The following is a 25,745-nucleotide window of genomic DNA, read 5'->3' on the forward strand; positions in this document are numbered from 1 at the left end:
CCATATACCACAAACCCCCTGAGGTGCCTTATTGCTATTATAAACTGGTTACCAACGTAGTTAGAGCAGCAAAAATAAATGCTTTGTCATACCCAATCAGCATTCAGGGCTCGAACCACCCAATTTATAATAACCGTTTATAACCCTATGGTTATAATGGTCAGTGCTGGGTGCTCACACAGATAAAACAGCAGACAAGCTTACCATAGGAGGGAGAGACACAATTTGAAGTAGACTGACCACACTAGACAGTCAGAATGTGTGTGCATGTGTCTGTGTTTGTGAGTAAAGACACATATGTGTTTGCAGGCTAGACTTAGAAACGAAGGAAACAAGACACACATGTATTGTGGAAAATAACTTTACCACAGGCACAGAAACAACAGAAAAGTTACAATCATCATAAAAACCAACACTCATGCTCACGGTCCCAACTCCGACCTCTCACCTTTCGCCTATATGACCTCTGAGCATTCGTGTGACACTTTGCCTGGCCCTCCCATTGGCAGAAAGCTGTATACAGAACATGCATGGATTCAGAGAGGTGAAACAGTCAGAACATAGCACATAGAAATGTAACGAATAGAGCTGTCACAATCCCCTATTCTACCTGATAGAAATATACTGTATACAACAGATATGATTGTCTATCTGAACATTCTGAAACATTGCACCCTGCTGAACAGACCCCAGGTGTTAGCTAAGATACAAACTGATATACAAGCATTAAATAAAAAACCAGGGTTGTCAAAATATCAGGTTTAAGAAAGGTTACAGAGGAAGAACTCTGGCTCGTGTTTGATTGCTCTGCCCTGACAGTAGACAGCAACATATAGTAGATAAGGCTTACAGTATGTATAGGTTGTGTGTTTGTGTTTCTGTCTGTGAACACTTGTGTCTGTGTGCGCACGTAGGTGTGTGTGTGTGTGCGTGTGTGTGCATGTGTGTGCATGTGCGTGGTCACAGGTTCTCTCCAGGCTGGTACTGGGGTTCAGTAGCAGTGAAGTAGTCTTCCAGGAAGCCCTGCAGGTATTCAAAGGTGTGTCTCTCGTCCGCCTCTCTCCTCCAGCACTGCACCATCAGCTCATGGAGGGAGGCAGGACAACCCACCGCACAGGGCATCCTGTACCCCCTTTCCACCTGCTCCAGGACCTCACGGTTATTCATACCTAGAAGAGAGAAGGAAGAGGGAGAGGGAGGGAGGTAGAGAGACAGAAAGATAGATGTTTTTTTGTGTAACACAACATCCTATATCCATCATAGACAGATGGAAAGACAGAGGGCTGGAAAAAAGAAGGCCGATAGAGTAGGAGACACCTACACCCCCGTACCTGGGTAAGGCACGCGTCCCTTTGTGATGAGTTCAGTGAGCAGGATACCAAAGCTCCACACGTCAGACTTGATGGTGAAGCGCCCATACAGAGCTGCTTCAGGAGCTGTCCACTTGATGGGGAACTTGGCTCCTGTAAAATCAATCATTCAATCAATCAAATGTATTTATGAAGCCCTTTTCCCATCAAAATCCTAATACAGTAACTCTTCTACCTTGTCTGGCAGTGTACTCATTGTCCTCTATGAGTCTGGCCAGACCAAAGTCAGCGATCTTGCACACCAGATTTTCACCGACCAGAATGTTAGCCGCTCGCAGATCACGATGGATGTAGTTCATACGCTCTATATACGCCATGCCTGACGCTATCTACACACACACATACAGGAGGAAGGGTTAGAGGTGCACGCCATCCAACCCCACATGACTCCCACATCGGCCTCCACAGCCACATGAAGTGGCACCAGCACCAGATGCACTAAACCACTGCCCAACCACAAGAGGCGCATTGATGGACAGCGAAGATGGTGTGTGTGTGTGTGTGTGTGTTCTTACCTGTGCAGCCATATCCACCAGTTGAGGCAACTTCAGATTCCCTCCTTCCCCATCCTTTAGGAAGTCCAGTAAGCTTCCTGAAATACACAGTTTTAATTTCAGAAATAATTGTGTGTGTGTGTGTGTGTGGCTCTGCTTGCATATGCATGTGCTTCATACAGTACCTTGGCTCATGAACTCTGTGATGATGTAGATGGGTTCCTCAGACACCACTGCGTACAGCTGCACCAGTTTGTCATGTCTCAGTCTCTTCATGATCTGAGCCTCCTCTAGGAAGGCCTCTGGAGACATGGTGCCTGGCTTCAATGTCTTCACTGCTACCTTGGTGGTACCGTTCCACATACCTGACACACACACAGATAGGTATACAGTACGCACACATAAAGGCAGAAACACACACACACACACACACACAATTATATACACACACACACAGACAGAGTTGTACAGAGTGCATGCATGGAGGAGGCAGGGTGGGATAAGGAAGGGGAGGAGAGAGTACCACCATGGGGCTTCCGCAGCACATGAAGCTGGACCAGGAATAGGATTGGCTACCCCCTGGTCCGGACACACAGAGAGACTATTACACTGACACAGAACAGCACTGGAATGGAAACTGGGAACACAGCTGGACGTGGGAATAGAGAGCACTACACACACCACCACATTAGCACCGGATTGGGAATAATCCCAGACACTGACAAGTACTTCTGGGACACAGTTGCGAATAGTGCTAGACCAGGGTTTCCCAACTGGCCCCCCAAGTTTTTTTGTTGTTGTGTAGAATTTTCATTGTTAGACATAAAAGACTGTAAAAACACCAGGAAATCAGCTCTAAGGGATTTTGATTTAAGATTTATTTTCTTAAGTATTCCCATGCACAACAGAGAGACACGTGATCGTATACAAATGTAAGCAAGGTTTGAAATGAACGGGCCACGGCGGAATCTAGTTGACGATCCCTGCGCTAGACTGTAGGTGGTGTGTGCGTCAGTCTCAACCTACAGTATAAGAAGGTGACTGATTGACAGTTAGTCTCACCCATCCAGACGTCTCCGAAGCAGCCCTGGCCCAACTTCCTGTTTAGGGCCAGCGTTTCCCTGGCAACCTCCCAGGCATCCCGCCCCAGCCCCAGGGTGAGGGGTGTGGCATTGGGACAGGGCGTGGTCAGAAAGTAACACAGCCCATCGTTACAGCCTAGAGGAGGGAGGGGGTGGAGGGGGAAGGGGGATGGTAGGAGTGGAGAGGGGAGGGAGGGATAGAGGGAAGGGTAGAGGGAGGGAGATGAAATGAGATGAAAAGGCATGCAAAGACACAGAACTTCCTACCCATCCAGACTTCTCCAAACTGCCCGTTGCCCAGCTTCTTAATCAGCTGTAGAGATTCTCTGGGAATCTCCCACACGTCCTTGGTCTTCACCGATAGGTCGGCTAGCTTAGGCATGCCCCGCCTACAGCTGCCAATCAACCTACAGCACAGACCTGCCGCTCGCTCTGAGGTGGGTGAGAGAGGGGTGGAAGAGAGAGAGACAGAGAAAAAGAAAGAGATGAAGCAAGACAGACAGGCAGACAGAATAAGGGAGAGAGCAAGAGCAAGGGACAAAGAAAGAGAGAGAGAGAGAGGTGGAGACAGAGGTGGAGAGAGAGAGAGAGGTGGCGAGGTGGAGAGAGAGAGAGGTAGAGAGAGGTGGAGAGAGCAAGAGAGGTGGAGAGAGCAAGAGAGGTGGAGAGAGAGAGGTAGAGAGAGAGGGAGAGGTGGAGAGAGAGAGGTGGAGAGAGAGGGTGGAGAGAGAGAGGGAGGTGGAGAGAGAGAGGTGGAGAGAGAGAGAGAGGTGGAGAGAGAGAGAGGTGGTGAGTGAGAGAGAGAGAGAGGTGGAGAGAGAGAGAGAGGTGGAGAGAGAGAGAGAGAGGTGGAGAGAGAGGGGTGGGGAGAGAGAGAGGTGGAGAGAGAGAGGGAGGGAGAGAGAGAGGTGGAGAGAGAGAGAGAGAGAGAGAGGGGGAGAGAGGGGGAGAGAGAGAGAGAGGGGGAGAGAGAGAGAGAGAGAGGTGGAGAGAGAGAGAGGGGTGGAGAGAGAGAGGGAGAGAGAGAGAGAGAGAGAGAGAGGTGAGAGAGAGAGAGGTGGAGAGAGAGAGAAAGAGAGAGGTGGAGAGAGAGAGAGAGGTGGAGAGAGAGAGAGAGAGGTGGAGAGAGAGAGAGAGAGGTGGAGAGAGCAAGAGAGGTGGAGAGAGCAAGAGAGGGAGGGAGAGAGAGAGGTGGAGAGAGAGAGAGGTGGAGAGAGGTGGAGTTGAGAGAGAGAGGTGGAGAGAGAGAGAGAGAGAGAGAAAGAGAGAGGTGGAGAGAGAGAGAAAGAGAGAGGTAGAGAGAGAGAGAAAGAGAGAGGTAGAGAGAGAGAGAAAGAGAGAGGTAGAGAGAGAGAGAGAGAGGTAGAGAGAGAGAGAGAGGGGGAGAGAGAGAGAGAGGGGGAGAGAGAGAGAGAGAGAGAGGGGGAGCGAGAGAGAGGTGGAGAGAGAGAGAGAGAGAGGTGGAGAGAGGTGGAGAGAGAGGGAGAGAGGTGGAGAGAGAGAGAGAGAGAGAGAGAGAGAGAGAGAGGGTGGAGAGAGAGAGAGGTGGAGAGAGAGAGAGGTGGAGAGAGAGAGAGGTGGAGAGAGAGAGAGAGAGAGAGAGAGAGAAGAGGGGAGGGAGAGATAAATTGCTGAGGCACAAAAGCAACAAACACATATAGAACATAAAAAGCAACTGACTACAGTACTTTAGTTGGATTACTAAAAATTACTCGCACATTTTACTAATACACATCAGTTTAGACACACAAACAAAATCACTGACACACCATGCAAACCAATAGCCAATTTTGCTTATGCTTATTTAGTGTGCTTGGCTAATACATTCCTTGATCATATTTAGTATGCCAGAATGGATATTGGACATACAGACACAGAAAGGAGCACACACACAGTACAGAGCAGAGTAGCTCCTATACCAGACTGCACCACCAGAGGGCAGACAGACACCAGGAAAAGGAGAGGGGAAAAGAGGGATCTGAATTACAGCAGGCTTGACCATGGAGAGAAAGCCCTCATCCAGAAACAACCCCTAGGCCCTAAATACTTTAACCCTAGTCCATACCCTCTAGGCACTTTACCCACAGACCTTAAGATAGGTACTTCACCCCTAGCCCCTAAACCCTACCCCCTAGGCTCTCTCACCTGTGTAGTGCTCCACCAGTTGATGCACGGTGTTGAACTGTGTGCGTGTTGTGATATAATATCCTCCATTGTCCAGCTTTCTGATCTTATAATGCTTGACGTGGTCACCTTTACCATCATCCCAGTCACAGATAGACAGAGAGTAGGCACCTGGAGATAGGGGAGGAAGAGAACAGAAAATGATTCTAAATACTCTGAGGATTCTAAAATTGAAGTTGTACACAAGAGAATGAGTAAGTATGAATGAACAGAATCACAGTTGTGCTGAGATGTGTTTGAGAATTAATACCTTTATGACTACATATACATATGTGTGATAACCACACATCTAATACTCTTAGAGCCAGTTGACCAGACCCAGATGAATGGAGATTGTCCAGTGAAAGTGCTTCTTAGTCCAGGATTAGGCTTAATCTGTGTCTGGGAAACCTTCAAAAGTTTTGTGTAACTTTTAGCAAATGTGTGTGAACACTTTCTGAGTACAGGTGTGTACGTACCCTTGGTGGTTTCACTCTCTCTGATAAGGAATGTTCCTCGGGGGTTCCCCTGTCCCAGGAGCTGTCTCTCTGCATCCTTCCTCCCCATCTTCCCAAAATACCACCTGGCAAAACACACACACAAACATTTACCCATTAGTCATTGAGCAGATGTTCTTGTGTGTGTGTGTGTGTGTGTGTGTGTATACTCACTCCTCAGCCTGTATGGAGTCTACAGGAGCTACATAGTTACTAGGGACGTATCCTGAGTTCCCTGTGTCCAACGACCGGGCCTCCCACCAGTCCCCCTCTCTGTAGAGACAATCATCACATTGGAGGGAGCAGACACTTGATTTGACCTGGAAAGCCACTATCTGCAATTTATTCTGGAATTGTAATGTGAATCTCACGTGTTGTTGATAATGTGGAACTTCTCTCCCTTCTGGAAGGCCAGATCATCTTCAGTACGAGCCTCATAGTCATACAATGCTATGAAGAGAGTTACACCTCCACCTCCACATACACACAACAGTCAGTATGTATACATCATACAACCACTTAAAAACAAACAACTCATTTAAAGGCTTAATGAAGCCTTCATTAACCTATTATAAGTCCTACATAGACACACAACAAATTATTTGAAGCCATCAATCTGTACCTGTGATGCCGCCTGCGCAGGGTTGTGCGTTGGTATTAGGAAAACAGGTGGAGCCAAATGGCTTGTTGAAGTCAGGTATTGTTGGGTGGGTGGGGCCAGGATGATAACGGGGCATGGCCAATGCTGTACCATCAGGGCTGTTGCTAGGAGACGGGTCAGACAGCTCGGCTGCAGCAGCCTTGGCTGCAGCCTTCTTCTGTTTACAGTGGGCACAGCCCATAATAACCACAGAGACTATCACTGCTGAGAGAGGGGGGGAGTTAGATAAGAGAGAGAGGGAAGAAGAGAAAGAGAGAAGAGTGAAGGAGGAAGTGATATGGAGGGTAAAAAAGGGCAGAGTTTCTCACCTACTGTCTTCCACTGTCAGATCATGTCAGTCACCATCGCAACTAGAGACAGAGAGGGAGAGGGGGAGAGAGAGAGGTTAGCCACTTCCCTTTTCAGTCCTCTGAGGAAGAGACCATATATCTGCTTCACCACAATGGGCGTGTCTGTGGTTTGATGAACATTGAGAACATGACACAGTGAGACTTGACTCAGGGATTATCATTACCACTGGTGTGTGTGTTAACTCAGTTTACCTCCAGCTTTGGAGTGAGTTAAGAAGTCACAGCAGAGTTCAGGAAGAATAAAATGGCAGCTAAAAGGAAACAGTCAGGATCTTCACTCTACAGGACCAGCACTGATGTCCTGCTACACTAGCACACTCCCTCCTGTGTCATTCAAGTCTGGCGGTCATGGCAGAGGTTTCAGTTGCTCATAGGATTTTTTCTTTACGTTGTGAGAAATTGTATTCCTGAGAAATGTGGGATTCCTGACAATCACATCCTCTAAAAATCACCAAACATTCTCAAAACTACTAAAACATGACGGTGATGGACGCAATCCAAAACACATTTCAATGCTTGCTGCTTAGTTTACAACAACATTTCACAGGAACTCTCAACACACACACACACACACACACAAACACCCTCTATCTGGTCGGCCATCAGGAGAGCCACAGGAAGTAAGCCCTGTTAGAGTTTCCTGTCCACCCCTCTGATGGCTCCCCCCTTTTTCTGGAAGCCCAGGACACAATCCATCCACACACACACAATCTGCCCACGCCAGCTGCAATCCCACTGCCCCCAAATCACACACAACTCTCCCTGTCTATGCTGTGTTTCTCTGCTATGAGAAGAAAACAGGAACGTCAGCTCACTGTACTGTTGCTCCCAAAGGTCATCCTTTAATGAGCCATTCATACAAATAACAGCATTGGACCAATATGGTGGTCTTCAGGTTAGGCAAATTAAAACACACACACACACACACACAGTGGGGGTGGCGGGGGGGGGTTGTGTGCAAGGCAGCTCTGTGGTCATTGTTCTCCATGAGTTCCTGTTGATCTCTCTCACACTAACTAACTTTCTCTCTCACGCTAACTAACTAACTCTCTCACACTAACTAACTAACACACTAACTATCTCACACACTAACTAACTCTCTCTCTCTCTCACACTAACTAACTAACTCTCTCTCACACTAACTAACTAACTCTCTCTCACACTAACTAACTAACTCTCATTACATTGCCAAAGCAAGTGAAATAGATAATAATAAATAAACAAAAAATTAACAGTAAACATTACAATCACAAAAGTTCCAAAATAATAAAGATATTTCAAATATATATTTCAGTATTTGATCCCCTGCTGATTTTGTACGTTTGCCCACTGACAAAGAAATGATCAGTCTATAATTTTAATGGTAGGTTTATTTGAACAGTGAGAGACAGAATAACAACAAAAAAATCCAGAAACACACGTCAAAAATGTTATAAATTGATTTGCATCTTAATGAGGGAAATAAGTATTTGACCCCTCTGCAAAACATGATTTAGTACTTGGTGGCAAAACCCTTGTTGGCAAACACAGAGGTCAGACGTTTCTTGTAGTTGGCCACCAGGTTTGCACACATCTCAGGAGGGATTTTGTCCCACTCCTCTTTGCAGATCTTCTCCAAGTCATTAAGGTTTCGAGGCTGACTTTTGGCAACTGTCACGATCGTCGGATATAGAGGACCAAGGCGCAGCGTGGAAGGTGAACATACTTATTTATTAAATAATACACGAACAAAACAACAAATCGATACGTGACGTCCACAGGTGCAAAACACAAACCAACACGGAACAAGATCCCACAAACACTGTGGGAAAACCACCTGACTAAATATGGTTCCCAATCAGAGACAACCAGCAACAGCTGATACTCGTTGCCTCTGATTGAGAACCACTCTGGCCAACAAAGATATACAAAAACTAGACTAGACACAACGAGCACAAAACATAAACTCTACACACCCTGGCTCAACTTAAAAGAGTCCCTAGAGCCAGGGCGTGACAGCAACTCGAACCTTCAACTCCCTCCACATATTTTCTATGGGATTAAGGTCTGGAGACTGACTAGGCCACTCCAGGACCTTAATGTGATTCTTCTTGAGCCACTCCTTTGTTGCCTTGGCCATGTGTTTTGGGTCATTGTCATGCTGGAATACCCATCCACGACCCCTTTTCAATGCCCTGGCTGAGGGAAGGAGGTTCTCACCCAAGATTTGACGGTACATGGCCCTGTCCATCATCCCTTTGATGCGGTGAAGTTGTCCTGTCCCCTTAGCAGAAAAACACCCCCAAAGCATAATGTTTCCACCTCCATGTTTGACGGTGGGGATGGTGTTCTTGGGGTCATGGGCAGCATTCCTCCTCCTCCAAACACGGCGAGTTGAATTGATGCCAAAGAGCTCGATTTTGGTCTCATCTGACCACAACACTTTCACCCAGTTCTCCTCTGAATCATTCAGATGTTCATTGGCAAACTTCAGACGGGCATATATATGTGCTTTCTTGAGCAGGGGGACCTTGCGGGCGCTGCAGGATTTCAGTACTTCACGGCGTAGTGTGTTACCAATTGTTTTCTTGGTGACTATGGTCCCAGCTGCCTTGAGATCATTGACAAGATCCTCCCGTGTAGTTCTGGGCTGATTCCTCACCGTTCTCATGATCATTGCAACTCCACGAGGTGATATCTTGCATGGAGCCCCAGGCCGAGGGAGATTGACAGTTATTTTGTGTTTCTTCCATTTGCGAATAATCGCACCAACTGTTGTCACCTTCTCACCAAGCTGCTTGGCGATAGTCTTGTAGCCCATTCCAGCCTTGTGTAGGTCTACAATCTTGTCCCTGACATCTTTGGAGAGCTCTTTGGTCTTGGCCATGGTGGAGAGTTTGGAATCTGATTGATTGATTGATTGCTTCTGTGGACAGGTGTCTTTTATACAGGTAACAAGCTGATTAGGAGCACTCCCTTTAAGAGTGTGCTCCTAATCTCAGCTCGTTACCTGTATAAAAGACACCTGGGAGCCAGAAATCTTTCTGCTTGAGAGGGGGTCAAATACTTATTTCCCTCATTAAAATGCAAATCAATTTATAAAATTTTTGACATGCGTTTTTCTGGATTATTTTGTTGTTATTCTATCTCTCACTGTTCAAATTAACCTACCATTAAAATTATAGACTGATCATTTCTTTGTCAGTGGGCAAACGTACAAAATCAGCAGAGGATCAAATACTTTTTTCCCCTCACTGTATACAGTGTTATAATGATGTGCAAATAGTTAAAGTACAAAAAGGAAAATAAGTAAACATAAATATAGGTTGTATTTACAATGGTGTTTGTTCTTCACTGGTTGCCCTTTTCTTGTGGCAACATGTCACAAATCTTGCTGCTGTGATTGCACACTAGATATGGGAGTTTATTCTCAGATCTGTGTAATCTGAGGGAAGTACAGTGGGGAAAAAAAGTATTTAGTTAGCCACCAATTGTGCAAGTTCTCCCACTTAAAAAGATGAGAGAGGCCTGTAATTTTCATCATAGGTACACGTCAACTATGACAGACAAACTGACGAAAAAAAATCCAGAAAATCACATTGTAGGATTTTTAATGAATTTATTTGCAAATTATGGTGGAAAATAAGTATTTGGTCACCTACAAACAAGCAAGATTTCTGGCTCTCACAGACCTGTAACTTCTTTAAGAGGCTCCTCTGTCCTCCACTCGTTACCTGTATTAATGGCACCTGCTTGAACTTGTTATCAGTATAAAAGACACCTGTCCACAACCTCAAACAGTCACACTCCAAACTCCACTATGGCCAAGACCAAAGAGCTCTCAAAGGACACCAGAAACAAAATTGTAGACCTGCACCAGGCTGGGAAGACTGAATCTGGAATAGGTAAGCAGCTTGGTTTGAAGAAATCAACTGTGGGAGCAATTATTAGGAAATGGAAGACATACAAGACCACTGATAATCTCCCTCGATCTGGTGCTCCACGCAAGATCTCACCCCGTGGGGTCAAAATGATCACAAGAACGGTGAGTAAAAATCCCAGAACCACACGGGGGGACATAGTGAATGACCTGCAGAGAGCTGGGACCAAAGTAACAAAGCCTACCATCAGTAACACACTACGCCGCCAGGGACTCAAATCCTGCAGTGCCAGACGTGTCCCCCTGCTTAAGCCAGTACATGTCCAGGCCCGTCTGAAGTTTGCTAGAGTGCATTTGGATGATCCAGAAGAGGATTGGGAGAATGTCATATGGTCAGATGAAACCAAAATAGAACTTTTTGGTAAAAACTCAACTCGTCGTGTTTGGAATGCTGAGTTGCATCCAAAGAACACCATACCTACTGTGAAGCATGGGGGTGGAAACATCATGTTTTGGGGCTGTTTTTCTGCAAAGGGACCAGGACGACTGATCCGTGTAAAGGAAAGAATGAATGGGGCCATGTATCGTGAGATTTTGAGTGAAAACCTCCTTCCATCAGCAAGGGCATTGAAGATGAAACGTGGCTGGGTCTTTCAGCATGACAATGATCCCAAACACACCGCCCGGGCAACGAAGGAGTGGCTTCGTAAGAAGCATTTCAAGGTCCTGGAGTGGCCTAGCCAGTCTCCAGATCTCAACCCCATAGAAAATCTTTGGAGGGAGTTGAAAGTCCAGTGTTGCCCAGCGACAGCCCCAAAACATCACTGCTCTAGAGGAGATCTGCATGGAGGAATGGGCCAAAATACCAGCAACAGTGTGTGAAAACCTTGTGAAGACTTACAGAAAACGTTTGACCTGTGTCATTGCCAACAAAGGGTATATAACAAAGTATTGAGAAACTTTTGTTATTGACCAAATACTTATTTTCCACCATAATTTGCAAATAAATGAATTAAAGATCCTACAATGTGATTTTCAGGATTTTTTTTCTCATTTTGTCTGTCATAGTTGACGTGTACCTATGATGAAAATTACAGGCCTCTCATCTTTTTAAGTGGGAGAACTTGCACAATTGGTGGCTGACTAAATACTTTTTCTCCCCACTGTATGTGTCTCTAATACATACATTTAGCAGGAAGTTGTGGGCAGTGTGCACATAGCCTAGCCTGTCTTCTCTTGAGAGCCAGGTCTGCCTACGGCGGCCTTTCTCAATAGCAAGTCTAAACAGCATTTTTTGTAAATTCTTTCCAATGTGTCAAGTAATTATCCTTTGGTTTTCTCATGATTTGGTTGGGTCTAATTGTGTTGCTGTCCTGGGGCTCTGTGGTGTCCGTTTGTGTTTGTGAACAGAGCCCCAGGACCAGCTTGCTTAGGGGACTCTTCTCCAGGTTCATCTCTCTGTAGGTGATGGCATTGTTATGGAAGGTTTTGGAATTGCTTCCTTTTAGTTGGTTGTAGAATTTAATGGCGCTTTTCTGGATTTTGATCATTAGCGGGCATCAGCCTAATTCTGCTCTGCGTGCATTATTTGATGTTTTACATTCTCTCCCTCTCTCCTCCCCTTCATAACCTCGGTGTTCCTTTCTCTCTCCCTCTCCGTCACTCTCTAACTCCACTTTTTGTCACTCTCGTCTCTCTATCCCCCTCTTTTCCTCCTCCCCCCATCTCCCCGTCTCTCTGGTAAGGTCAGACACATTGAACTTTGACATGATTCATAAATAACTCCTTCTCTATTGTTGAGTTCATGAGGCACTTGAGTTTACTAAGGCAGGCTGCTTGTGAAATGAAGACACCATTCATCTACAAGAGTGTGTGTAACTTCTGAAGCTTGAGAACTGATATTATTGAGGTGTAAGATGACTGTCTGATGGACTGGTAAGCAACACACACACAGACCCGACTGACACTAGCCCACAGACTGGAGGTTGAAAATGATTGAGCTAGGAGACTATATGGGGTTACGTCTGGCTGGTACAGGCCTGGGTGTCTGAGTTTGTGTGTACTGTATGTGAGTCAGAGTGTGTGTATGTGAGTGAGGGTATGTGAGTGAGAGTGTGTGTGTATGTAAGTGTGAGTGTATGGCTGGTGTGAGCGTTGCAGTTCTCAGAAGCGCTGTCATAGTTAAAATAAGGCCTGATTAGCCCAGAGTAAATGTAACCACAACTACAGTTTCCCTCTGCTCTGCCCTAACTAGATATATAAACACACTCTTTCTCTCGCTTTCTCTTGTGGGTGAAACCCTGTACTAAACAGACATTTGTATAGATGAAAAAAGAAGCAACACTATATCTAAATAATGTTTTGGAGATATGCCATGTTAATACACTAATTTACTCTACAAGGGTGGCCGACCCTCCTGCAGGAAAGATACTAGGCGTGTAGCCTTTTGCTACAGCCCTGCTCTATTGTACCTGATTCAGCTAATCAAGGTTCGAATGAGAAGCTGATTAGTAGACTCATGTTAAAGCAGGGGTGGAACAAAAGCCTGCACACCTAGTATCTTTCCTGCCGGAGGGTCGGCCACCCTTGTAGAGTGAATTAGTGTATTAACATGGCATATTCTCCAACAGTTAGAAGGTCACTGGTTCAAATCCCACTCAGGCTATTCCCACCTAAAATTGCTACATATGCTAGCTAAGGGACATGGAGGGGGTTTTCAAACATAAACAATTTTCTCAGGACTGAAAACTCATAGTAGACTTGCACACACATCACCCTCATTCATCACCCTCACAAACATCCAAACACACAGACACACCCTTTCCTTCCCCATCTACTACAGATAAACGGCTCCCAGCAGGGCATTCACAGCAGGAACACACAGCTATGTGCTGTAAGTTTCGGTTGGTATACAGAATTAGAATCCATACTCACTACTCCCTCTCTCCTGGTTAACAGGAAACACCACAGGATGCAGAGTGTGAGTGGAGCAGGAGTGATAGGACACTGGGAAGTGAGCTGTCACTGAGCCCAACATTTATTTTTCTCAAAGCATAACCTTCAATGTAGCGAAAGAGAGGAATAGAGAATAGTGGGGATATACAGAGAAGGGGGGGCAGAAAGAGGCAGAAGCAGGAAGAGAGAGAGAGACGCAGAGAGGGGGATAGTGAGAGGAACAGTGGGAGGTGGGGGACAGAAAGAGAGAGAGAGTAATGTAGTGGAGGGGGGGATGGAAAAGTTCTGGGAAGTCAGGTGTCTCAGGGACTTCCTGTTTCCACATGATGTCATTACATCCTCCTCCAGAGAGAAAGGGAGAGAAATGGAGCGATAGAGTGAAAAAAGGTTTCCGTGTGCGTCAAAGAAAGACTGACAGATAAAAAGTGTTTGAAAGTTGAAACGAAGTGCACAATGGCAGTAAGTGGCACCTGTGATTCTGATAGAGGTAACCCTTTGGCTGCTGCTTCACATCAGACACATTCCCCCCATCAGACCTGGGATTCAAACCAGCAACCCTCCACTTACTGGTGCACCTCTCTAACCTCCAGATTGGGTTAAGGTTGTAGTAGTATTCTCTGTAGTAGCTCAGCTGTGTCTTGGTGGGAAAGCGGAGTTTACAGCCACACAGCTAGGCCATGCCCACTTCCTTCCACACGGCCTAGGGGCTAATGGCAGGAAGTGAACTCGTAGAGAAACAAGAAGTGATGGAGCCAGGCTTCGGATAGCCTAATCACGTCTCTCTCTCTCCCTCCCTACATCTTCCACGGTTTCTCCTCTCTCTAGTACCAAACCTGAAGGGACAACAAGCAGTCCTCCACGTCTGAATTTGCGTAGCGCTGATCTCTAGCCTACCAACTACAATGAATAGGGCTTATCTGAATAGCCTACAGAACAGACATACTGTAGACCCACTGTAGCCTGCCTCTGGCCTACTACGAAGAGGTCTGGATCTTTATGGCACAGAACAGAGTGCGCCGCTCACCCTGTAATCCACAGACCTTAAGTTTCAAGCCCCAGCTCCCTTTTCTCTCCTAAAAGTCGATTACATTATTGCTCTGTAATTTGATTTCAAAATAACTGACTTGACAGGCTCAGTGTGAACTGTAGGCTACAGCACAAGAGAAGGAAAGTGTTGCTGGCATAAGCACCACCCCATTTTTCTCAGCCCTTCAAGCTTCACTGGCCAAACTTCCTTTTTTTTTTTTATAATTGCCAAAGTTTCTCAATAAACTCATTCAGCAATAACAAAAAGGACACGGTTTCACAAACATTTTGGTTTGGTTAAATGCCAGAGTGATTTTTTAAAAAGTGTGCGTGAGAGAAGCGCAGGAGTGTGTGGGTCTGTGGCCAAGCTCCGGGAAACCCTCACATGGGCACCGAAAGCAGGTATTTAGGCCAGAAGAGAGAGAGAGAGAGAGAGAGAGAGAGAGAGAGAGAGAGAGAGATGCGCATTCATACTGGTGTCCGCCTCAGCACAGATATTGAGGGGTAAGGCAAAACAATATTTGTTACAATTTACACTACTACACACAGATTTCTTTACTTAGCCATACAAACACCCACACTTAGTTTAGGCTACAGAGGTTGACACTCACTCTCTCACACTGCTAAATACAGTAACAAACACACATCGACTGACTTACCGGAGAGCACTACGGGTCGCCCGTTATTCCCGGGGGCTGGCGGAGAAAAGTGTGAACAGCACTGGGGAGGTAAAATTCCAGGCGCTCGGGACAGAACGTGATGAGACCGTGGCTCGCGGGCGCTGGGAAACAGCTGAGCGCTCCTCGCTGAAGGGGATGTGGAAGCGCGGCGCGCTCTCTCTGTGTCCGGAAGGGTTGGATTGACTGACACGCGCAGTGACTGAGGTCCACTCCGAAGCGCGCACCCTGGATGTGTGTCACTCTCACGGAATTTAAACAGAATAAAATAGGAAGCAGGGGCTTTTTAATTACGTCTTGCATCGGAAACCGTTTACAATTTAAGAACCAAACGGAAGCAAACAGAGCAAACGGAACTAAATGGGAAGGGACCTACCTGAATTTCTCCAATAGAAACTCGTTTTTGTTGAAAAACGTTTTCCTTTTGGAGTAAACGATTTCTGTTACAAAACGTTGCAACAGACGAAACGTTTTGCAACAGAATGGGTGTATGAATAAAGTCCTGATTTTGACTTTCAATAACATAATTCATGTAGAAATTGTTCAAACGTATCATCCGGTAAATTTACAAAACTTCGGTGATGTAGCCTTCGCAAACCTCTGAGCCCAGGAATAGACATGTACCAGCCAGCTGATCCCTTCCTACCAAAGAGACAGACACTCTGCATCTGGAGAGGTGCGAGTGCTACAGGAAGAGGTTAAAGTTTGTGTAAAGTGTGACTTCGCCTACGGTCTATAACAACCATGTTGTCAGCATAGTATCCGTTTGTTCTTTAAGGCTAGAGCCACCATTCTGTTGGGAACTCGTTATAATTGTCTGTAACTCTCGTTGGCAGGCCCTCACTACATATTCGTCGCCAAACCCACTGGCTCCAGGTCATCTATAAATCACTTCTAGGCAAATCCCCGCCTTATTTTAGCTCATTGGTCACCATAGCAACACCCACCCGTAGTATGCGTTCCAGCAGGTATATCTCACTGGTCATCCCCAAAGCCAACACCTCCTTTGGCCGCCATTCCTTCCAGTTCTCTGCTGCAAATGACTGGAACGAACTACAAAAATCTCTGAAGCTGGAGACACTTATCTCCCTCATTAACTTTAAGCATCAGTTGTCAGAGAAGCTTACCGATCACTGCACCTGTACACAGCCCATCTGTAATTAGCCCACCCAACTACTTCATCCCCATATTGTTATTTACATTATAATATAATAATAATAATATAATATGCCATTTAGCAGACGCTTTTATCCAAAGCGACTTACAGTCATGCGTGCATACATTATTGTGTATGGGTGGTCCCGGGGATCGAACCCACTACCTTGGCGTTACAAGCGCCGTGCTCTACCAGCTGAGCTACAGAGGACCACACAGGATCAAACATTGATATTTATTTTGCTCATTTGCACCCCAGTATCTCTATTTACATTTAAGTCATTTAGCAGACGCTCTTATCCAGAGCGACTTACAGTTATTATTATTATTTTTTTTTCATACTGGCGCCCCGTGGGAATCGAACCCACAACCCTGACGTTGCAAACGCCATGCTCTACCAACTGAGCTACATCCCTGCCGGCCATTCCCTCCCCTACCCTGGACGACGCTGGGCCAATTGTGCGCCGTCCCATGGGTCTCCCGGTCACCGCCGGCTACGACAGAGCCTGGATTCGAACCAGGATCTCTAGTGGCACAGCTAGCACTGTGATGCAGTGCCTTAGACGACTGCCCCACTCGGGAGACATGGGACAGCGCACAGCCTATTTGCACATCATCTTCTGCACATCTAGCACTCCAGTGTTAATACTAAATTGTAATTATTTTTGCACTATGGCCCATTTATTACCTTACCTCCATAACTTACTACATTTGCACACACTGTATATAGATGTTCTATTTTCTACTGTGTTATTGACTGTACGTTTTTGTTTATTCCATATTTAACTCTGTGTTGTTGTTTTTATCGCACTGCTTTGCTTTATCTTGGCCAGGTCGCAGTTGTAAATGAGAACTTGTTCTCAACTGGCTTACCTGGTTAAATAAAGGTTAAATAAATAAAAATAAGTTCTATGAAACTCCGAATTTGAGGTGCCAGTAAGAGTAGAGAAGAGTGGACCTTTATCTCCACCTCGTGGCCAGTCTTGGAACTGCAGAGGTCTTCAAGTATGCCTGCATAGAGATCTGGAACTTCACACCATGTGATGATTTTGATAACAAAATACATTTTATTGTACATAAAAAATGCATGAACCATTCATTCAAATTTCTTATGTATGATCTGAAGCATTAAATCGTAACAGCCACTGTGAACACAGTAGCTAGTACAGTAATAGTTTAACACAGTGAGATGATTGATTGACTGGATCAACCTAACTCTGGTTGGTGCATAATGTATAGCAGGTTTTATTGTCCAAAAACCAACCACACACACAAAATAGGCAGCATATTACACAGAGCAGAATAAACACAACATTGACTTATGATCAATCTGAACTGTCTGATTCACAGACATTCACTGTGTGTAGTCATGTCATGTAGCGTGTGACAGGCCTGTAGTCATGTCATGTAACGTGTGACAGGCCTGTAGTCATGTCATGTAATGTGTGACAGGCCTGTAGTCATGTCATGTAGCGTGTGACAGGCCTGTAGTCATGTCATGTAATGTGTGACAGGCCTGTAGTCATGTCATGTAACGTGTGACAGGCCTGTAGTCATGTCATGTAACGTGTGACAGGCCTGTAGTCATGTCAAGTAGCGTGTGACAGGCCTGTGGTCATGTCATGTAGCGTGTGACAGGCCTGTAGTCATGTCAAGTAGCGTGTGACAGGCCTGTGGTCATGTCATGTAGCGTGTGACAGCCCGTAGTGTGTATAGTAAAGCAGCCTGTAGTCGAGCCTCCATCAGCAGCAGGTTGACATGGACCTGGAGAAAGAGACACAGGAAGACATAGGGTCAGTCAGTAACTCACCTGACACAGGTGACACACAGGAAAAGGTAGATACAGACGGACAGAGTTTATAGCGATGGTTTTGAGTGAGTGTGTGTAGCGTGTCTGACTGTGTAGCGTGTCTGACTGTGTAGCGTGTCTGACTGTGTAGCGTGTCTGACTGTGTAGCGTGTCTGACTGTGTAGCGTGTCTGACTGTGTAGCGTGTCTGACTGTGTTGCGTGTCTGACTGTGTAGCGTGTCTGACTGTGTAGCGTGTCTGACTGTGTAGCGTGTCTGACTGTGTTGCGTGTCTGACTGTGTTGCGTGTCTGACTGTGTAGCGTGTCTGACTGTGTAGCGTGTCTGACTGTGTAGCGTGTCTGACTGTGTAGCGTGTCTGACTGTGTAGCGTGTCTGACTGTGTAGCGTGTCTGACTGTGTAGCGTGTCTGACTGTGTAGCGTGTCTGACTGTGTAGCGTGTCTGACTGTGTTGCGTGTCTGACTGTGTAGCGTGTCTGACTGTGTAGCGTGTCTGACTGTGTAGCGTGTCTGACTGTGTTGCGTGTCTGACTGTGTAGCGTGTCTGACTGTGTAGCGTGTCTGACTGTGTAGCGTGTCTGACTGTGTAGCGTGTCTGACTGTGTAGCGTGTCTGACTGTGTTGCGTGTCTGACTGTGTAGCGTGTCTGACTGTGTAGCGTGTCTGACTGTGTAGCGTGTCTGACTGTGTAGCGTGTCTGACTGTGTAGCGTGTCTGACTGTGTAGCGTGTCTGACTGTGTAGCGTGTCTGACTGTGTAGCGTGTCTGACTGTGTTGCGTGTCTGACTGTGTAGCGTGTCTGACTGTGTAGCGTGTCTGACTGTGTAGCGTGTCTGACTGTGTAGCGTGTCTGACTGTGTGTGTGTGTGTGTGTGTGTGTGTGGTGTACCTTCTCAGAGTGTCTGAAGAGTCTCCAGTAGGCAGAGTAGATCCTATCTGTGGTCTGTTCTGGATGACACGCTACCGTCTTCACAAACATCTTGAGGCCTCGCTCCAATAACACATTCACCTCTCCGTAGTCGTAGTCATCGTACCTACACACACACACACACATTTAAAAAAACATCAGTATAACAGACAAACCCAGGTGCACACACACACACACACAGTTATGAACATACAAGTGTGTGTCTAGTGTGTGTGTGACTGACCGTATTCCGTAGAGACAGTGTATGTAGTTCCAGAGAGCCTTGCGGAGTGTGTGTGTGTCCACATCCTTGTGCATCGCCATCCTGTTGTAGGTTAGACCACACACAACCTGACAGAAAAGAGAACATCACTCCGTCAGTATCAACCTGACAGAAGAGAGGACATCACTCCATCAGTATCAACCTGAGAAGAGAGAACATCACTCCATCAGTATCAACCTGAGAAGAGAGGACATCACTCCATCAGTATCAACCTGACAGAAGAGAGAACATCACTCCATCAGTATCAACCTGACAGAAGAGAGAACATCACTCCATCAGTATCAACCTGACAGAAGAGAGAACATCACTCCATCAGTATCAACCTGACAGAAGAGAGAACATCACTCCATCAGTATCAACCTGACAGAAGAGAGAACATCACTCCATCAGTATCAACCTGACAGAAGAGAGAACATCACTCCGTCAGTATCAACCTGACAGAAGAGAGGACATCACTCCATCAGTATCAACCTGAGAAGAGAGGACATCACTCCGTCAGTATCAACCTGAGAAGAGAGGACATCACTCCATCAGTATCAACCTGACAGAAGAGATAACATCACTCCATCAGTATCAACCTGACAGAAGAGAGAACATCACTCCGTCAGTATCAACCTGACAGAAGAGAGGACATCACTCCGTCAGTATCAACCTGACAGAAGAGAGGACATCACTCCATCAGTATCAACCTGAGAAGAGAGGACATCACTCCGTCAGTATCAACCTGAGAAGAGAGGACATCACTCCATCAGTATCAACCTGACAGAAGAGATAACATCACTCCATCAGTATCAACCTGAGAAGAGAGGACATCACTCCATCAGTATCAACCTGAGAAGAGAGGACATCACTCCATCAGTATCAACCTGAGAAGAGAGGACATCACTCCATCAGTATCAACCTGAGAAGAGAGGACATCAATCCATCAGTATCAACCTGACAGAAGAGAGAACATCACTCCATCAGTATCAACCTGACAGAAGAGATAACATCACTCCATCAGTATCAACCTGACAGAAGAGATAACATCACTCCATCAGTATCAACCTGAGAAGAGAGAACATCACTCCATCAGTATCAACCTGAGAAGAGAGAACATCACTCCATCATTATCAACCTGACAGAAGAGAGGACATCACTCCATCAGTATCAACCTGAGAAGAGAGGACATCACTCCATCAGTATCAACCTGAGAAGAGAGGACATCACTCCATCAGTATCAACCTGACAGAAGAGAGAACATCACTCCATCAGTATCAACCTGACAGAAGAGAGGACATCACTCCATCAGTATCAACCTGAGAAGAGAGGACATCACTCCATCAGTATCAACCTGACAGAAGAGAGAACATCACTCCATCAGTATAAACCTGAGAAGAGAGGACATCACTCCATCAGTATCAACCTGACAGAAGAGAGAACATCACTCCATCAGTATCAACCTGACAGAAGAGATAACATCACTCCATCAGTATCAACCTGAGAAGAGAGGACATCACTCCATCAGTATCAATCTGAGAAGAGAGGACATCACTCCATCAGTATCAACCTGAGAAGAGAGGACATCACTCCATCAGTATCAACCTGAGAAGAGAGGACATCACTCCATCAGTATCAACCTGACAGAAGAGAGAACATCACTCCATCAGTATCAACCTGAGAAGAGAGGACATCACTCCATCAGTATCAACCTGAGAAGAGAGGACATCACTCCATCAGTATCAACCTGAGAAGAGAGGACATCACTCCATCAGTATCAACCTGAGAAGAGAGGACATCACTCCATCAGTATCAACCTGACAGAAGAGAGAACATCACTCCATCAGTATCAAACCAGATGTGCATGTTGGTTAATATGTTAGGGGTGAAGGGTTAACACATTAAAGGGTGCTTGTTGTGGTTGTTGTAGTACCTGGAACTTCTCCTCCAGTAATTGGCCCATGTCTGGTAACAGTCTGTTCACTAGGGAGAAGCCATGGTCTTCCCATGAGTAGTCCTACACACACACACACACACACACACACACACACACTTATTATATATGCATCTTATATGCACACCCACAACCATAGCTTTCCCATGAGAAGTCCTATAATCAGACATGCAAACATTATACACATACACATTACACACACACAGACCTGTGCTCTCATGGTAGGAGGTGACTGTTCTCCTCGGATGGAGAAGTCTTCATAGATGAACTCTGGATCCTCCACCAACCTCAACAACAACTCAGAGGGGGCTCCCCGCACCACCGCTACACACACCAAGTCAGAAAGAATGCCATGGAAAACAGCCACAGAACGAGATTGTGTGTGTGTGTGTACATGTGCGGTGGAGGTGTGTTCGTGTACCAGTAGGTATGCTCTCGCTCCTCTCCCTCTCAAAGCGAGTGATCATCTCTTCCGGACTACACTCCTCCTCCTGCTGTTGTAACTCCACCATCCTCTTCATCAATACCTCCACCTCCATCACTCCATCCTGACAGAGAGGGAGAAGGAGAGAGAGAAAATTAGTGACTGATTTACATGTTGTCACTTATCCAGCGACCTAGACTGCATCTCAAAACTCACCTCCGGCTTGCCGTCCTCGGGGATGGGACTGTGAGGGCTTCGTGGCATGTTATTGGATGGAGAGTGTGGATAGAAGGCATGTCCTAGCACAAAATTGGATGGTGATGGCGGGCAGAAGGTGTGGCCTCCTACGTGGTCGGGCTCAGGGTGTAGGCCACACCCCCAAACGAAGGAGGACAGCGAATGAGAGTGAGTCATCAGAACAACTGCATGGATCAGCTCAGCCAATGACCAACGAGCGTCCACCCCGGGACACACCAACTCCTGCAGGAGAGAGGGGGTGGATGACCATTACTGTATATCTCTGTGTGTGTGTGTGTGTGTGTGTGTGTGTGTGTGTGTGTGTGTGTCTCACCTGTATGTGCTGTTGTGTGATGAGCCAGGGTCTGTGTGCCAGCAGCTTGTTGAGTGTGTGTAGGCTGCGTATTTTGGGGTGTGTGTGTTGTAGCCCCCCCAGCCAGCTCTCCTCCCCCCCCGCCTCAAGGAACCCTGCACTATGCTGTTGGACCAGGTAGGAACACTGGTGACGAGCTGCGGCCTGGGGAGAGAGGGAGAGAGAAGAGAGTAGAGAAAAAGAGGGTGAGAGGGAAAGCAGAAAGAGAGTAGCGTTAGACACAGACAGACAGTGTGTTTGGGGGGGATCAGCTTGAGTAAGGTAATTACATAATAAGTCATTATTCGAGATGCAAGGCAATTTGTTGATCAGTGATTCTGTGAAGTTATAGTTCAGTTTAGGCAGTACAGGCTCTCACCATGACAACGATGTAGTGCCTCCAGGGGCGGGGCAACGGGCCATCCAGCTCCAGCAAAGCATGCTGGGTACGCAGGAAGCAGCTGAGGTAGGTGGGGTGAAGGGCCATCACCATTGTGATGTGGTCATAACGGCCCAATGAGAGGAAGGCTTCTATCAGAACTTCCTGATCTGGCCCCTCTTCCAAAATCTGAGAGGGTGTCAGAAACACACAGTAAGAGCATGGACAGACTGATAGACTCACACTCACTGCAACAGTCATACACTTATGCCTGCGAACACACACAGGACAAACACAAAACATGTACCTCTTGTGCAGAGATGAAGGCACTAGGACCTGAGGCCAAAGCCTGAGGAATCTCAACACCTCGCTCCTGAGAGAGAGAGAGAGAGAGAGAGAGAGAGAGAGAGAGAGAGCAACCATGAATAACAATATCGAATGATGCACAACAATTCCGCCACCAACTCGAACATACACATTTTCTGGAATAAAAACGTCTCTCTACACTCCAAAGGGATAGAGAAGTAGAAATACTGGTTCCATTCTTTGTGATCCACCAAATACACAACACCTTATTTCTAGCTCTTATTCTTAGACTCTCATTGTTCTATCTACAGTATGTTATAGCCATGTCAATGCCATGACGCAGGCTTAAGTAGACCCAAACACTTGTGCCAGAGCCATCTAGAAAAATTTAGTTACTATATCAGCTGCCAGTTACAACTCCCTCCCTGTTAGCCCAAATTGAAGTTACACTGTAACATGATGATACATGAGCAACAACTTTTATAATGGGAACCAAATTCATAATATGCAACCATCCACATTCCCAAACACTCACCATCATCTTGAGTTGATTAATAGGTTAACTCAGCAGTATATCTACTATGTTAACGGCTAAAAACTACAGGACCCCGGTAAATCTGTGTTTTCTTTCGGTAAAGTAATACATCGGGAGCGTGCCATGGTGTTTCGATAAGAGCTAAAAGGGGGCGTGCCATAGAGTCTTACATCATCCCGTGCTCTGCTGTCTGATGAAACAAACAGGCAACTGTTTGACAGATGACAGCTGTGAACTGAACTGTCATGGACTGGGGGTTATCATCGTTCATCATGATTTCATGTACCTTTTATGGAGACTCCTCAATCTTGTCATTTGATGAGAAACATCAAATAGCTGGATTAATGACATGGGTCAATTACCTATTGAGTAAATGATTTGCTCCTCTCTGGCAAAAATTTACGTTTCTGGCAACTGGCAAACCATAAAGTGTAATGCACTGATATGGAACCATGCTAGCTACCCGTCTCTCTGTAGCTCAAGCCCTACCTGTGCGGTCCGCAGCAGTTCCGCTGCCCTCTCGCGGACCTCCGGTAACGGGCAGGACCGGGAGACCCGCAGCAGCTGCAGGAGAGTGTGCTTTTCGAGACGAGCCGAACCGGGTCGGTCCAGACCCAACCGGGACATGACGCTCTGGGTCAGTTCTTCCAGCGCCTCTGCCCTCTCCGCCTCGTCCCTGCTGCACAGCCGAGAAAAGTTCTTCGGGTTCGGCCCCAGTTCGGGTTCCGACTCGACAGCTTCTGGTTGATAATGTAGGCTTGTAGGTCTGGAGACATCGGGGTTGGTGGTTCTTCCTCCGTTACATTCGCAAAGCACGTCCGTCAGTGGTTCTAGCGCCATCTCTTCCATAGCATAATATAGCAACCTGCACAGAACCCTCTCGTGTCTTGTCTTGACTTGTCCCTAACTGGCTAGCTAGCTAGCTAGCTAGCTAGATAACGTTAGCGCTGGTTACCGAATACTGATGTGCTAGTTAGCATCTAGGTTTGCACAATTCAGTCAGATTTCGTCAACAGACCGTAGTCGGCAGTAATCCCCACAGATTTTGTTTCAAATCGACGGTTTTTTTCTCAAGTAATGACAACACATTTGATTTGAGGCTAGCTTGCTAATGTCTCGAGCACGGGCACTTTACCGAAGGCTAGCAAGTTGTTCATCGTTGTCAATTTGAGTCGGATCAAAACAGCGAAACAGTCTGCAGCAAGATACTTCCATTATATAAGGTTACTGGTATCGAATACTTGACAGATATTTGTCACTTGTCCGGGTAATCGTTCAGATATGGAGAAGTTTGGTGACTTCGTCATCTCTCCTTTCGCCGGTATCAACTCCTCTACCTCAGCGTGACCACTGACGTCACAGATAAACTGTTTAAAAAATCGGCGGTTTATGCATTCTTCATTCTGAAGGGGTGTTCCCTCACAATATGATAATGATATTGTAATATGCATTAGGTACTGTCAAATTAGTTAACTATGTACGTTTTTATTCTTGATTTGTTGCCCATTGTTCCATCTATTTGGATACTTGCTGCTGTTGAAATTCTAATTATGGGGATAGACTGCCTTTCGGTGTAGGGTTTGGTGTTCATGAAAGTAGTGAGAGTTAGGACACACAGCAACCTTTATTCTCAGCACCTCAACCTTCATATCCTCCCCCAGGGGGGGGTGTGTGTCTTAAGTACTCCCAGTAAACACTGTTCCTCACACTGCGTAGCTCATGATCATGATGACTTCCGTTGTATCATACCTTCTCCACTTATATTAACAATGTATACTTCCTGAAATGTCATTTTAAAAAATCATCAACACATGTATCTTTAAGACCAATCTTATATTAAATTACCTTTATATATATATATTCCATACAAAATAGATACCTTCGTATGGTGACAACAGGGGAAAGGAAGAGATGAGAGTGAGAGATGCAGGGAGAGACACATAACAACAAAAGGATCGATGGAACTGATGTCCTGTTCCTCTAGGGATGACGAGATACAAGTTGCCTTTGGGGAAGACTTAACAGGGTGCACACACAGGCCGCCTATGGGGGGATACTATACATTGCTCAAGCACAGGCCATCTTAAAGATAGGACCTTCAGTGTTACAAACACCGGTTCCCTATGAGGAAATACTTTTAATAACGCACAGACAGGCTGCCTATGGGGGGGGGGGATACTTTTAGGGGCACAGACAGAAGATGGGTTACCATGGTGACCGGTGCTGCATCTCCAGGGAACCCAGTGATGGACAAGGTGAGGGAGAGAGAGAGGCGGGATTAAAGAGAAAGG

General features: G+C 46.2%; 2 protein-coding genes across 6 annotated transcripts; both read right to left on the reverse strand.

The window, feature by feature from the left end:
- Positions 1–345: 345 nt before the first annotated feature.
- On the reverse strand, positions 346–15,387 carry yrk (Yes-related kinase). Of its 3 annotated transcripts, none has more exons than XM_041903438.2 (13): positions 15,117–15,387; positions 6,576–6,617; positions 6,229–6,471; positions 5,978–6,080; positions 5,781–5,879; positions 5,589–5,692; positions 5,092–5,241; positions 2,927–3,082; positions 2,050–2,229; positions 1,886–1,962; positions 1,546–1,699; positions 1,332–1,463; positions 346–1,169 (listed from the first exon to the last, which is right to left on the reverse strand). In XM_041903438.2, the coding sequence occupies exons 3-13, from the start codon at positions 6,446–6,448 to the stop codon at positions 961–963; spliced, it is 1,584 nt and encodes a 527-aa protein (XP_041759372.1). In that variant the 5' UTR covers positions 6,449–6,471; positions 6,576–6,617; positions 15,117–15,387; the 3' UTR covers positions 346–960. The 3 variants fall into 3 exon arrangements, with proteins under 3 accessions (XP_041759372.1, XP_045082019.1, XP_045082018.1); XM_045226084.1 differs by lacking the exon at positions 2,927–3,082 and adding an exon at positions 3,214–3,378 and having other exon boundaries at positions 6,229–6,468; positions 15,117–15,386; XM_045226083.1 differs by lacking the exon at positions 2,927–3,082 and adding an exon at positions 3,214–3,378 and having other exon boundaries at positions 15,117–15,385.
- Positions 15,388–17,333: 1,946 nt separating this feature from the next.
- sesn2 (sestrin 2) lies at positions 17,334–24,798 on the reverse strand. 3 transcript variants are annotated; one of them, XM_041903439.1, is made up of 11 exons: positions 23,944–24,798; positions 22,921–22,986; positions 22,614–22,802; positions 22,217–22,399; positions 21,862–22,125; positions 21,643–21,769; positions 21,430–21,545; positions 21,201–21,284; positions 19,250–19,356; positions 18,988–19,132; positions 17,334–18,053 (listed from the first exon to the last, which is right to left on the reverse strand). In XM_041903439.1, the coding sequence occupies exons 1-11, from the start codon at positions 24,301–24,303 to the stop codon at positions 17,967–17,969; spliced, it is 1,728 nt and encodes a 575-aa protein (XP_041759373.1). In that variant the 5' UTR covers positions 24,304–24,798; the 3' UTR covers positions 17,334–17,966. The 3 variants fall into 3 exon arrangements, with proteins under 3 accessions (XP_041759373.1, XP_041759375.1, XP_041759374.1); XM_041903441.1 differs by lacking the exon at positions 23,944–24,798 and adding an exon at positions 23,455–23,598; XM_041903440.1 differs by lacking the exons at positions 17,334–18,053; positions 19,250–19,356 and having other exon boundaries at positions 19,041–19,132.
- Between the last annotated feature and the right edge of the window lie 947 nt (positions 24,799–25,745).

Source organism: Coregonus clupeaformis, chromosome 17 (genome assembly GCF_020615455.1).
Source record: "Coregonus clupeaformis isolate EN_2021a chromosome 17, ASM2061545v1, whole genome shotgun sequence".
NCBI lineage: Eukaryota > Metazoa > Chordata > Actinopteri > Salmoniformes > Salmonidae > Coregonus > Coregonus clupeaformis.

Coding starts and splice junctions, on each gene's coding strand:
- yrk (XM_045226084.1), bottom strand. CDS start 6,448: ATGGGCTGTGCCCACTGTAAACAGAAGAAGGCTGCAGCCAAGGCTGCT. Junction 6,081..6,228: donor CTGCGCAGGCGGCATCACAG/GTACAGATTGAT, acceptor GTGTATGTGGAG/GTGGAGGTGTAACTCTCTTC. Junction 1,464..1,545: donor TGAGTACACTGCCAGACAAG/GTAGAAGAGTTA, acceptor TTGATTTTACAG/GAGCCAAGTTCCCCATCAAG.
- sesn2 (XM_041903439.1), bottom strand. CDS start 24,303: ATGGAAGAGATGGCGCTAGAACCACTGACGGACGTGCTTTGCGAATGT. Junction 21,546..21,642: donor GAGCGAGAGCATACCTACTG/GTACACGAACAC, acceptor TGGTGTGTGTAG/CGGTGGTGCGGGGAGCCCCC. Junction 21,285..21,429: donor CTCCTACCATGAGAGCACAG/GTCTGTGTGTGT, acceptor GTGTGTGTGTAG/GACTACTCATGGGAAGACCA.